This window comes from Austrofundulus limnaeus, unplaced genomic scaffold (genome assembly GCF_001266775.1).
Source record: "Austrofundulus limnaeus strain Quisiro unplaced genomic scaffold, Austrofundulus_limnaeus-1.0 Scaffold32, whole genome shotgun sequence".
In the NCBI taxonomy this organism is placed as follows: Eukaryota; Metazoa; Chordata; class Actinopteri; order Cyprinodontiformes; family Rivulidae; genus Austrofundulus; species Austrofundulus limnaeus.
Genome location: NW_013952434.1, coordinates 95,413 through 108,752, shown reverse-complemented (window position 1 = coordinate 108,752; position 13,340 = coordinate 95,413). Strand labels below are relative to the sequence as shown.

At 38.3% G+C, this 13,340-nt stretch overlaps 3 protein-coding genes across 3 annotated transcripts in view; 2 read left to right on the top strand and 1 right to left on the bottom strand.

Moving 5' to 3' along the window:
* Nucleotides 1-3,555, top strand: part of hycc1 (hyccin PI4KA lipid kinase complex subunit 1) — a 19,308-nt gene extending 15,753 nt beyond the window's left edge. The window contains exon 11 of the mRNA XM_014005638.1: nt 1,494-3,555. Coding sequence (XP_013861092.1) covers nt 1,494-2,005 — 512 coding nt within the window. The 3' untranslated portion in view covers nt 2,006-3,555. The remainder of the gene's footprint in view (nt 1-1,493) is intronic.
* A 272-nt stretch (nt 3,556-3,827) lies between these two features.
* tomm7 (translocase of outer mitochondrial membrane 7 homolog (yeast)) lies at nt 3,828-8,118 on the top strand. Its single transcript, XM_014005634.1, has 3 exons — nt 3,828-3,982; nt 5,786-5,834; nt 7,788-8,118. The coding sequence occupies exons 1-3, from the start codon at nt 3,880-3,882 to the stop codon at nt 7,801-7,803; spliced, it is 168 nt and encodes a 55-aa protein (XP_013861088.1). The 5' UTR covers nt 3,828-3,879; the 3' UTR covers nt 7,804-8,118.
* On the bottom strand, nt 8,022-10,804 carry il6 (interleukin 6 (interferon, beta 2)). Its single transcript, XM_014005623.1, has 5 exons — nt 10,789-10,804; nt 10,482-10,687; nt 9,585-9,646; nt 9,327-9,519; nt 8,022-8,841 (listed from the first exon to the last, which is right to left on the bottom strand). Exons 1-5 carry the CDS (start codon nt 10,802-10,804, stop codon nt 8,632-8,634), a joined length of 687 nt encoding a protein of 228 aa, XP_013861077.1. The 3' UTR covers nt 8,022-8,631.
* Between the last annotated feature and the right edge of the window lie 2,536 nt (nt 10,805-13,340).

Sequence of the window (13,340 nt, the reverse complement as noted above, 5' to 3'; positions counted from 1 at the left end):
GAGTATAGACGGAGATCCGGGTGTGGCCATCCCGGAGATCAATGTGACTGGCGTAAACGGCGACCGGATGGCTAATGGAGACTCCCTGCGGCCGCGCCATTTAGACGGCGACGCGTCGGGCGCCTCCCCTGAAGTCAGCCTAGACGCACGAAGCCACGAATCTGGGAGTCGGAGTCAGGAGGTCAGGAGGCAAAAGTCTCTGAGGCGATTGGTGGAGAATGAGGGTTCTGGGTCGGCCTCCGCAGGGAGGAGCCCGCACTAAGGTCCAGCCCCTCCTTCCCCCCGCCCCACTCACGGGGTAACCTAGGTAACCAATGTGTGGAGGCGTGATCTGAAAAGCTGCACGGTGACTTTCCTTTTAACTTTGGCGCTGGGCTCCAACACACTGGCTTGGCCTAATTGCACTCATTCCTCTCATCTGTCTATCCATTGTCACTCATTTATTCACTCTGTCCTTCGTGGCTGAAGCTTCCTCATTAACAGCAGCTCCTGAAACTCCCTAAAGCCAAATTAATCCTACAGAATCTTCATCAAATCAAAGCAATAAAAATTATCTGTAYCTACCGAATGGTTGAATCATACTGTAAAAATCTGTGATGTGAGAACACTATATGGAATTATTAGTGACGCTTTAGGTTTATAAATAAATTTTTGCATAAATATGACATGCTTTTTAGTCTTTATATATTTATAAATAACTCCCATGGCTGCTAGTGTCTAAAAGGTCCATGTGATGTGAAATTATGAGGCTTTGATGATCTGTCAGTAGTTTTTAACATTGCTCATAGAGTTCTGGGTTTGTACGCGAGTGAATGGTTCRAACACCTCGACACATTTATCCTGGGTTGCTCCTGGAAACAGGTTATTTGCGGCMGATTGGTGGCCAGGAACAAAAGAAAGATATGCAGGTCTTGAATGTAATTGTAGATAYGAGAAGTATGTGTCTCCTGAGCTGATTTTAGCAGGTTTAAACTCCATCAAGACTCTATCTGTCTGTCAGCTGTGTGCTGGTGATAGAATCAGATCAGGCTTTATTTGTGCTCTGAGTGCATGTCTTAAAGAAAGCAGGACAAATAGRCTGATAGTTCATGTTTGTCTGTTTAGAGTAAAAAAAAGAGACTATATGGTAGAAATTTGAGCTTTGCTTTCCTTCATTTCCCTTTTATGGCCTTTCCAAAGCTTAAGCTCTGAGACGCTATTCCTGCTTTCCTTTGGGACGAAACATTCCCACCTGTACCTGTAAATTCCTGGCTGTTTTCTCACAGCACTCTTCATGACTTTCATATATGCTGAACTGGAACTTCCAGTTCCCTGTCAGACGGTGAGGCATTTCTGTTGCAGTGTGAAAACGCCACCTGCTGGAGAACAAACATCCTCTGACATCCAGTCACAGTTTAATTCAAGGAAAAGATGAAAGATTTTATATTTTCTGTCGTTGAATTGACTGAACATCTGCTTCTGTTTTCATGCCTGTTTATGTGTCTGCCTCAYAGACGCAGTGGATCTGGGTTCCCCGGATGAGCTGATGGATATTTCTGAGGTGGATGAAGGAGTTTGGCCAGGTGGGATGGGGCCTGATATGACCCCTCCCACCATCACGATCAGCAACAGCACCACAACACTGAACCTGGGGGCCAAGGCCATGAAGAAGTGTCGACTCAGCGGGCGCAACAGCAAGGACAAGGAAGCGGGGCCGCTGCTAACGGGGCGGGCCGCGAGCGAGAACACGGAGCTGTCCATCAAGCGGCTCACGCTCACTTCCAGCCAGTCGGTGCCCAAGGGGGGAGCTCTCACCAGCCTGACGCGCACCGCCAGTGCCGTCTTCTCTCGTTCCTTCGAGCACGTGGCCAGCAGCAGCTCTGCTCCCACCGCCAACCACACGGCCTCCGAGGTGGGTCGCTACTCCTGCAGCCTGCAGGAAGAGGGGATGGGCTATCTGAGCCCTGCRCCGAACCACACCCAGCGCTCCCCCAGCATCAGCCTGCTGCTCGGCTCTGACCTTTGAAYTCTTTGTATGAACCCTCATCTCTGACCCTGTGACCCTGTACCTGTGACCTGAAWCTCCAAGCCATGCCAACTGCAGCTGACCACAAACAAGTGAAGAAAAACTCCGCCTGTTCTCTCCGTGACTCCATTTTCTTTAACTGTCTGTGCTGTAAACCAGCTTCATTCAAACATTAGAGCAGCTCCTCCCCCTCCCCCCTCCCCCCACCCCACAGAGTCTCATCTCAGCCTCATAGAGGAAGGTGTGAGAACACAATTATAGTCGATGTCAGGACAGGACTAAACTGTGCARCCTGTCAGGAAAAGAATGCACTTAAAACGATCAGWAAAAACTGTTTGAGAAAAGCGCTTGAAAATAATTAAACTGGCATTTGTTGCCCTGTATGGCTTTACCATACATCCATCCTTACCTTGCCCCGGTGTGTCTGAAGAAAGATGTACTGTTAGTGTGTGTGTGTGTGTGTGTGTGTGTGTGTGTTTACAAATGTTTTTAGAAAAAGGCTGCTGATTGCAACAGTGAACAAGGTGTGATTCTTTTAATCCAAACAGATTTCTACTACTTTTTTAATACTAGTAATTCCTTCCCATAGCAATACAAATAGATTATTTTCAGTATTTTTTTTCTAATTTTATTATTTGTTTTCTTTTGTTCTGGGTGGATTTATTGAACTTCTGTCTACATTTGTCAGGTGTTATAAACATGCTTTGTAAAAGAAGTTATTTTTTCTAAAATGCATAAAATAGAACCCATTTAATAATCAAGCACTCTGAAAAGAATCGGGTCTTTTGTTTACAATCACACAGTATTCTTCTCAGGATGGAGAAGCAATACTTTCCTTTCTTCTTTGCTCTTTAAGCACCTTCCTTTAATTGTCGTGTAACAAATGGCAAAGTCGCTTTACATTTTTGGGGACTGATGGGTGTGAATGATTAGTTGAGTATTAAATTTTGCACATGAAAATCAGTTGTGTTATCAACTCTGGTATTTTTGTATGAACGAGAGGTTTGACTCTCATGTTGTATTTTTTCTGGGACAAATATGCTTTGTTGCTCCATAAACTCCTTCTCAACTTTTGTATGTTTGCATCTAACCACACAAGTCTAAAAACCACGTAAATCAGTCATTTTCTTGCWTTCATTATATTTTGGTGTTTGGCAAATAGAGGCACTTTTGGGGCGACAAGGTATCTTTTATGTGTTTTAAWATACCCACCATTTCAGATATTTGTGACGTGGTTCCTGCCTCCCTTGTATATTACGCTGTCATCACGTTGYAAGACGTGGTGATAAGAAAAGAAAACCATTTGCTACAATTGATGTCCTAAATCAAGTATTCGTGCTGCTCCACATGGCAGCACTCTGTGTTTTGTAGCTGTTGAGTGTCTAGCTTGGTGCAACAATACCAATCATCTTTCGTTTATGTTGGTTTACAGTGAATGACTATTGTTGTACATCTTACTGTTAAAATGAAGTTGGTTATGTTGGCCTTTTTTTTGTCTGAAAATAACTCATCGCTATAACTTCTGGGAATAAAGTGTTTCTATATTTCAATTGTGTGTTTGATAAAGTTTTTTTTAAATCATCTGCCAGAGGGCTTTACTATGGAAACACATTTTGAACAATGAAGTTGAAAAAAAAWGATGCTCCAAGTCATAGGTATGAGWTATTTTAAAATTATGATTTAATATATAATTTTGTCAAGTCGTCTGGTCCGGAAGCACCTGTGTCCTCTGAAGTTTTGCAGGTTGTTTTTCTGACAGAAGACCTGCATTGTCATGTGCGGCCACTAGATGGCAGCAGCGACAACTTGGTGCGTTACACGTTACGTCACTTCCTTTTTCCTGTCCTTGGATCCTCGTCTGTCTGGATAAACTCATGGCTAAACTGAGTAAGGAGTCAAAACAGCGGCTGCAGCAGCTGTTCCAGTGCGGCCAGTTTGTCATTCGATGGGGTTTTATTCCAACTGTGCTGTACCTCGGTCAGTATCTGAACACATGAAAGAGAAAGATGTTTGGAGCCGAGGAGCCGCGTTAGCCAATGTCAGCTAACTAGCTTAGCCGTTAGCTTGGAATCAAAACCAATGTAATTTTCTGTTTACGAGATAAAATATTGATGTCGCAGTACAGTTTATGAATATTAACTAAACCTTTTGTGTSTTTAGTAGTGTAACAAGCTCAGTTGGTTTGAAACTGGTCAGGTGGTGTCYTCTACGTCACGTTTACTTGGTTTTAAATGAATGAACTAGCTCAGCCATGGGCCTGAACGTCCCCATTAGGTTGTGTTTAGATTGTTCCTCCTGAGATATGTCTGGAGGAGTAACGTGGCTGTGGTCAGAAGCTGTTAGTGAAACTTGAGATCTTTGCATGGCTGTGKTGTGTGCAGAACAGATGGGGAAGTTGAATCTTTTTGTGCACACCACGTACAGGTTGAACTTCTGAGGCTTCAGCATTTTGGAAACACCAGTACTCTGATGTAACATTGTCTATTTTTAAAAGCGTACTTCTCCATTTGTGGTTTATTTGTTTATGTGAAAAAAAAATAAACTCAGTCTTTTTCTTTTAAGATATGACTGTCATAGCGCTGAAAGCAACAAGTGATTTGAAAATGAGCCTCTGAATTGTTCATCTTTAAATTATTTCATTCCTGGGAAAAAGTGACACCATTTTTCAGTTTCTCATTGCAATTGGTTATTTGTTACTGAGTCAGCAAAACTCAGTGAAAGTAACACACCATTTCCTTAGAGTAATGCAAAGTTATTTTTATACTTTTAGGACTTTCCTCTTTTCCTATGAATCTGTTGCATCATTGTAAACATTGTATGAAACCAGTGATTTAAGCAGTTCGTAAAGAGGAAATGAATCTGCTGCTTACAATTTTCTGATGTTCTCAACTTTTGACCTCACCTCTGAAATCTACTGACATTGAAATTCAGACAGAGCACTGTCTCAAAACAGCTTTTTCAGCTGCAGTTCTASTAGTTTCATAAATGTTGGAAAACTATATCAACTGTTTACAATAATACATTGTTGTTTCCTAAAAGATATATTAACATGTTACAGGAAAGGTGGTCAAAGTTACTGTCAGTCAAATTTGTCTTGGTAARCAAAATTCCTGGATCAGTGTACACAACCTGCTAATTTAATTAGTAGCATATTTGGCTCTTGAAGCTGCACCCTCTGGAATTATGCATGAGGCTACGCAACAAGTTATTTTGTTGTATGTTTTTGGTGAAAGCTTTGCACACAATGAACTACAATCGGTTATTATTCAAAGAACTATGGATACTGCATCTTTACGGCAAAAGACAGGATCCACCAGCTTGTTAAAACAAGCGTAGAAAAACTGCAGCATTCTTTTGTAGTAAAGTTGAGCATTTTTGCTGTTTAGTTTGATCACCTACTGAACAAATTTAAGCAAAAGAAAAGCACAACAAAGCAGAATCTATGCTAAAATACTATGAAAGAAAGCATTATATCTGTTTTTTTTATTTGACCTCAGTTCCTAAATCCTTGCACAATTATTAAATATGATCAAACATTGTGTTAATTCATATTTGTCCCAATTTTAAGTAATGATGACATCGTCCCATCAGCTCAATTGCTGTATTATGTGTTGTTTTTATGCTGGATTTTAACGATTTCCACACTTCAATTTGGGCTTTGTTCTCTGCCACGTTTAATAAAATAAAAACTAAATTCTGTCTTGCATCATCAAAAACATTTCAAATTTGATTTTAAGATAGAAACCAGCTTTCTTATTCTTGTGCTGTTTTGTTTTGCAGGTTTCAAACGAGGAGCAGATCCAGGCATGCCTGAACCAACTCTTTTGAGGTGAGGACAAATGGGGACAGACTCACTGACAGTTTTGACAGTTTTCTTTTAGTTTTCAGTCATAATGTAGTCRTCTGTCTTTATTTTAGTTTTAATCTCATTAATGAACTTGAACTTCTAACTTCTATGCCATTTTTTTATAAAAGTCTATAGGATGAAGCAATGTAAAATCCAGACAGTTGAGTTTTTAATCTACATTTAAAAGTGAYGATTTTGGACTCATCAGATCCTCTGGCAGGCTGGTCCTGTGTGTAACGAGTAAAAGCAGAATCCTCTTCTGCTCTGTGGAGCAGCTAAAGGAGAGAGATTAGAGGATCTGAGGGGTTGTCGTGGTTCATAAACCAAAACCATCTCTTTGATAGTCTGGTACCATAAAAACCAATTAAAGATGTAAAATATCCACGTCTCCTTATTTCTGTTTCTCCCAGGTAATAACATTATTCAGCTTTAGTTTTATGAGATATTGCATTGAAAGTAGTTACAGTATGTCTTCCTAGGACAAATCAAATGTGTGTATGTTCTGACAATCTGACATTTAATAATTTGCCACAAAATCTGATCCTCTAACTTTTTGTGTTAATAAAAAGGGGGGAAAGGATTTCTTGTTTGACATGAGTTTTATTTTACTAATATTTTCAAACAAATATATCAAAATCTAAAACTGAGCACATTTGAGTGGTAAATAATCAGAACAGGACGGTTTCATAAGAGCAGAGATGCGCCTCCCTCAGCTCTGCAGGTACTTGTTCCACTCTTCTTGACAAGACTTCATAACTAATTTTCTGGTAATCAGTCATCTCTGGCTTCTGTTAAGGAGCTCAAGTTAATCCGTTAAGTGTGAAGTTGAATGTGCAGCTGGTTCAGTTTGGTATGTAGTAGGGGTGTAAGAAAATATCGATACACTGAAATATCGCAATATTTCATTTCCCGATACTGTATTGATATTCTAAAGCCCTGTATCGATTTTTAATTAAGGTTTAAAATGTCAGCCTTCTTGCCAATCGTTCATTTTTGTGTTGTAGTTCAGCCTCTGACCACTAGTTGGCAGCAGTGAGCCAGCCATTTGGCTCCTCTACCTCTTTGGCGCCAGAGAGTAAGGGTAGCATTAGCATTGTAAGTAAACATTAGCTTTTCTTTTTTTTTTCAGTAAGAGGTTTTTATTTAATAGAATTTTTGGTAAAAAAAATCGCAATATATCGCAATATATTGCCTTGCTTACAGTATCCCAATATATCGGGAYATATCGTATCGTGACCCCTCTGTTATGATATGTATCGTATCGCCAAATTCTTGCCAATACACAGCCCTAGTATGTAGTCCGTTTAAGTCCTAATTATTGTGAACTCAAGTATCTGAAGCAAAGAGGTAAAGTATCTGTTTTTAATGGTGGAAGGAATTTGAATATTTGGAAGAAAAAGATATATTTTGGAAGAAAAATTACTAATACTTGTTGAATAATTGATACCAGTGGTGTTATTGTGAGACTTGAGTATCAATTCGGGTCGTCAGCAACTCAAACTGGACTCAATATTGTGAGAAAATAGTTTGTGCAAAACTGTATTTTTTTGCCATGTGCATTAGTTTATTGTAGACTTCTACTTCAATAATTCACCTTGGCAGCCGCCCTTATGATTTAATCTACTGGAGTACACATTTATAAAGCAGATATGCATATTTGGGACAGTTTTTTTTCTTTATTATTCTTTATAATATACAAGACCTCCTAACAATGAATAAATWAGTAATGTTTAAATTTATTATTGCAAACAAAAATCGGGTTGAGAAGCTATGTTTTCAGAGAGCTTTTAAAAGTTTGAATAKTTAGGATTAAAATATCAAAAAAGACGGTTTAAGTTTGCAACATTAAARCAAAGTATTGTGAAGATAAAACTTGGAGATTTCAGGTAGTTCATTAGTGCTAATGTTTTTTTTTTTTCTGTTTTGTTTTCCTAGTTTGCTATGGGGTTGAGGACCAACTTCACGCAGCCAAYCCCTTCCTTCCATCAAGACCATGTGACATGTCTTAGAAAAGCAGGAAACAGACACCGTTTCTGATGTCTCGCTCCATAAATCACACAACCCAGTGTTGGATATGTATAAACAGATGTTAAAAAGTATAAAAAAAACACTTGTACTGAGAGTCGGGGTGTTCAGGGCTTTCTTGTCCCAGAAAATTTGTTGTTTTGTTCATGAATTTTTGATGTTCAGTTTGGATCCACTGTCCAATTCATGTTATTTTTTTTCTAATTTAAAATTCTTGATGATAAATTCTAAAAATGAGTGACACAGTGGTCCTGTTTTTAGTAAAAGTATTTTAAAGTATGTCTGTGACAAATGAGATCCTGATTTGACTCAGTCATAGATTTAACAGGGAGTTTTAAACGTGTGGTGATTTAAATGAAGAAACACTTTTTTATGCAAATATATATTTTTTATTTCAGCATACGTCTAAAATACTTGCATCAAAAAATGCAAAACGATACATTTTTTTATTTAAAAAAATAAGAATAGAAAAGGTAACTTTTTTTAAAAAAGAAAAGTTGCAAACAGCTACTTAGATTAGCTGTCATTAGAATATCAAAATCACTTCAAAGTTTAGATTCCTTTTAAATTAATCCTACAGTCATTGCTTCTCTAATAAATAACATTTAAATTTATAAATAGATTAAATAATTTGTGATGAGAAACTGGAGCCCTCAGGCTTACAGCACAGACACTTCATGAGAAGAACAAACAGCAACCTAAGTCTCATATTCCTTCACAATAAAAGCATCACATTTCTTCTCGCAGCTCACAACTAGTTTGTGGTGTTGGCGTGAGCTGCTTGATTTCTGAGCGTCTCATAKCGATAAAACGACCTTTCGCCGTCGATGAGGAAGAAGTTGAGGTAGCACAGGATGCTGTGCGCCCTCATCTTYCGGGTGAAGGCGTCCGGGTTATCGAGCTCTTTCAGCAGCTGCTGCTCCTCGCTGCTGGTCATCGCCTTGACCTGTTGGCTGCTCCTCATCTGTGGACCAGAAATTACACACTTGATACAGCATCACTGATGCTCTTATTGTGCRTTCATGTTATTTTCCTGCTCATGGATTCCGCTTTTATTTTACTTTAAAAAACAACAACACAGAGCTCAACGTTACCTGATTCCCACATTTTTTGGTTTTTATTTGTATAAATTAACAACAAAACAGAATTTTCTCGCAAATGTCCAGAGATTGCATATGCAAGCTTCCTTAAACTTGTTAMATTTTTAGCTCAAAATATTCTCTTCCAAACTGGAAACAAAGGATCTTAACTTGTAGTTTTTTCCAACATAAAACAGTAGAAACATCCARATTTAAATGTTGCTCTCAGTTTAAAACTTTTGCACAGGCTTGTTACTGCATTTAGTCTGTTTCTGATTCAAGAGACAGCTATGCATCAAACTATCAAAAATTTCCTCAGAGTTTTACAAAGTGAGTTTAGAATTGTGGCGACTTTTCGATGCGGACCTACCTTTGATTTGATCATTTGGATCAGCTTAGGGACACTGTCCCTGACCCCCGTCACTATGGAGTTGTTGGGGTACTCCTTGTCAACGTGCTTCAGGAGAACCATGTAGGTGAGCAGACCCTTAGCCAGCATCTGAAGACAGGCCTCCTGGTCAACAGAGAGAACATTAAAAATAAAATAAATAAACAATCCTCCACTTTATCCAGTTAATGCAGAGTGAACAGTACCTTTTCGAAGTTGGAGCGGCAGTTATTGGGGAACGAGTGGTGCATGTGTTCTTCCAGTGAGATGTATTCCACAACGCCTTGAAATTCTTTATTAAACTGACAACAGAAGAAAAGATCACATGAACTTGACATCCAGGTTTTTGATTGAATACTTAATTTTTAAGGAAATCGTCTGCCACGTTTCAAACTTTCAGACTGACTCCACGAAGAGTTCTAGCTGCTTTGATCAAACCTTGATAATTTGTCACATTTACAGATCTATTTCCTGAAGTTTTCATTGAAATTTCTGCATTTCATCATGAGATATTTTGCTAACAGATAAAGGAGATTGACTCCAAGAAAAATGCTGAAATTTTAAGCAAAGACCTCATCAAATATTTAGAACCTGGAGTATTTGTTAGTTTTAAGCAGGAATTACTTCCAAGCAAATTTCTATAAGCCCTTTTTTATGTGTTCTAAAGCAGTGTTTCCCAAAGTTGGGGTCGGGACCCAAAGTGGGGGTCCCAAAACATCAAGGTGGGGTCCTGAAAAGATTTTCTGAATTAATTACATTTTTTTTGCCTTAGTTGTTACAAAGGAGTGAGGTTAGTAAATTTAAAATGGATAAATGTAGTATAAAAATAGTGTTACTATGCCCATGTTTTGTTGACCTGATACAAATGTTTATCATCCAAACATGGTTGGGGGCACAGGTCTCTGCTACTGTTATTTTGTGGGTCAAAAGCTGAAAAGTTTGGGAACCACTGTTCTAAAGTTAGTTGGTTGTGGCAGCAATCTTCAATTAACCCCAAAAGTATCAGTTATAGACAGATATCCTATAAATATGTCCTGAAAGTTTCAATAAAATCCAGTGCTTCATGAGATATTTGGCCAAAGACAAACTCAATTAAAAATAGATCAATAAATTAAGAATCAAATATAAATGTCTCACCTCTTCCTTGTGGCGTTTAGTCTGTGTAATGGCCTGATTCCAGATTTTGAAAATGTTCRAACTTCCCTGCAGGTTACGGGTGTCCTCGCCCTCCTCACCTGAGCCTTGCACATCTGTGGTGCGGTTGGTGCGCACACCTTCCAGCGGCGCGCCGGACGCGCTCAGCTGCAGCGCAGCGAGAGTCGCAGCCAGGAGCATGCGCAGAGCTGAGTATGTGTGAAAGGGACAGTTGGTTGAATGAATGAGAAAAAAAGTTACACAACTAAAATAAAAGGAAGCTTTATAGAGGAACTACTGAGTGACTTACTGTGTTTGGAGGGCATGATGCTGCTGGGAAGGACCGGCCGAGGTTCTGCTGATGCTTTGGGGCTGACRGAGCTGAAGGACGTGCCTCTCTCTGAGGTGCCTCCTCGTTTTATACACAGAGAAGGGATTTCCCAACCATCAGGGTTCCCTGCTACGTCATCAAACTGGTCTGTGCAGGCCTCCTGGAGGTTCCCTCTGCTGATGATGATGATGATGATGGTGATGATGTCCACCAGACAAATTATTTTTTGTCAGCATTATTGTAAAGATGTTAAATTAGATTATTCGTTTCTAACACTGTGACAGAACTGAGAAAAATCCCTCAGATATTTTCAGCCCCCTTCATTTTAATGGGAAATCCGCTTCAAACCAAACATTTGCATAGTTTTCCAATAACTTGTGCTGAGTGAAAATATAAACACGTTCTTCCCCTCTGAAAGCAAGAGTATGTCAAATATGTTTTTATATTGTCATAAATTCTAAGGCAGATTTTTATATATTATCATTATTACCTGCTTTYCCCTTTTCTGACAGGCTATAATGTTTTATTTATTTGTATTTTAATGGTGTTTTTGAATGTCAGCAAAATATCTCATGAACGACTGGACGAACTTTAACAAAACCTGCAGAAAATCAGTCAGGCGTGCATCCACAGCATCAAAATCTTTTTAATGACTGCAGTTTAATTATTTATCTTTTTTGTCTGTCTGTTAGCAAAATGTCTTACAAATGTCTGAACAGATTTTAATGATATTGTCAGGAAATAATCACCAGGGGTCTACAACTGATTCACTTTTGGAGCCAGTCAAGTTCAAGATGGCTGCCAACTGGTCTTGGAAAAAAAATGGCTGTGATTCGGCTACTTTTACAGATGTGGAGCTAAAGTTTGGTGTGGTATGAGCTGATTGTTATTATCAAYGGATAATCTGAGCTTAAAATCTCTGCAGATCACATAATATTTAGGTTGTACAAAAACTGCTCAACTCATTTCCCCATTTAGATGATTTTAGTTTTGTTGGGTGATGTGCATTCCTGTAAAACATGACAGGATTTTAAATGTTTGACTGTTGACAAGTTTAAAGCACCTTCAGTTTGTCCTCAGAGTATTTACAACATTCACTCACTGTGGTTCACCTTCACCGCATTCAAATTTGGAAATAGYGGACTTTACTTCCGCTCTAAGAATAAGCTCAAACAGCTGAACAAGTGTTTCCCCTTTTTTTTGTCAGAACTATTTTTTGGTTCTGTCATTTATTTTAAGACATGCACAGAGATTTTTAATTATTTAAAAGAAAAAATAATAGGTACAGTTTCGCCAGCGTCACAAATATTCCTCTGAAATTCAAACTTTAACCCAAAAAAAACTCAGATTGAAATTTTTTTTTGAATGATTAACATTAGATGCAGTTTAAATYAACTCAAACAGCAAACTGATAAGATTAAGCATTAAAGCAAATACAACCAACTACATTTAGATATTTATTGCTACTTTACGGCTTGAATAAATGCATTTTAACTAAAGATTTTGGTGGAATGTTATGCTTAAAACTCCATGTCATCATCCATTTAATAAGACTTAATTAGAAGATGAAAAATTTCCTTTTAGACAAGGCAACTTTTACGATAAAAAGAGACATCAATGCCCTTTTCTCCAAATAAAGTTTGTCCAAAGCCTGCTGGAATATTAAAGTAAAGTTAAAAATGAAACAATGCAACACATTCTATATAAATAATTAAGTTGTCTGTTACATTTTTACATTAAATAACTTCAATTGTATTGTTAGAACAAAAAACCTTGTCTGTGCAAACCCCCTTTATTAAAGTGTAAGAATGAATTATGGAGGCCTAAAGGTGTCCTTTTTAAATGTATGGAAATCCACTAAAAACATTAATTATACTGAGATACATCCCGGTTTATTATCTGAACAAACAAAAAACAGCCGTTTGTTGGATATTTAATCATGACTCATTAAGTTTGATCTAATGAACAACCCTGATTACTTAACCTTTGTTTTTTTTTTTAAAACAAACCATTGTTCTCAAAATGACTTGTGCTAATTTTGTTAAATGTCTGATTCCAGTAACTCGTGAYGTCATACGTTTGTAATAACGCACTYTCTATTTTTGTCTTTTCACAACAACTCATTGTCAACTCATTGTAGACCACACAGTGTGGGTGGACGGTAAATTAATGAAGCGTTAAATCAATTATTAGTGCAAACTAAATGATGTTTCATTGTCTTAAGAGAACAGCTACAATAGCTTGTCCTAAATATTCACTTCCATATGTTTTAGCTCTTGGTTCTGTCAGGGTGGGATCAGGTTATTTTTTGCCTAGCACACATGCATACACAACAAAATGTGTGTGACTCTCACTGTCACTTTCAYGCTCGCTGACTCAGCATCACGTCAATTTAAAAATGCTTAAAAATGGATTTAAGAGATAAATTTCCTTTTTTAGGATTCCTGTGAAAGGGTAGTGAGGGTCTGCTGGGAACGTCTGGCGGMGTCCCCTGTGAGACGGAGCTTCAACTCCCATCTCCGGCAGAACTT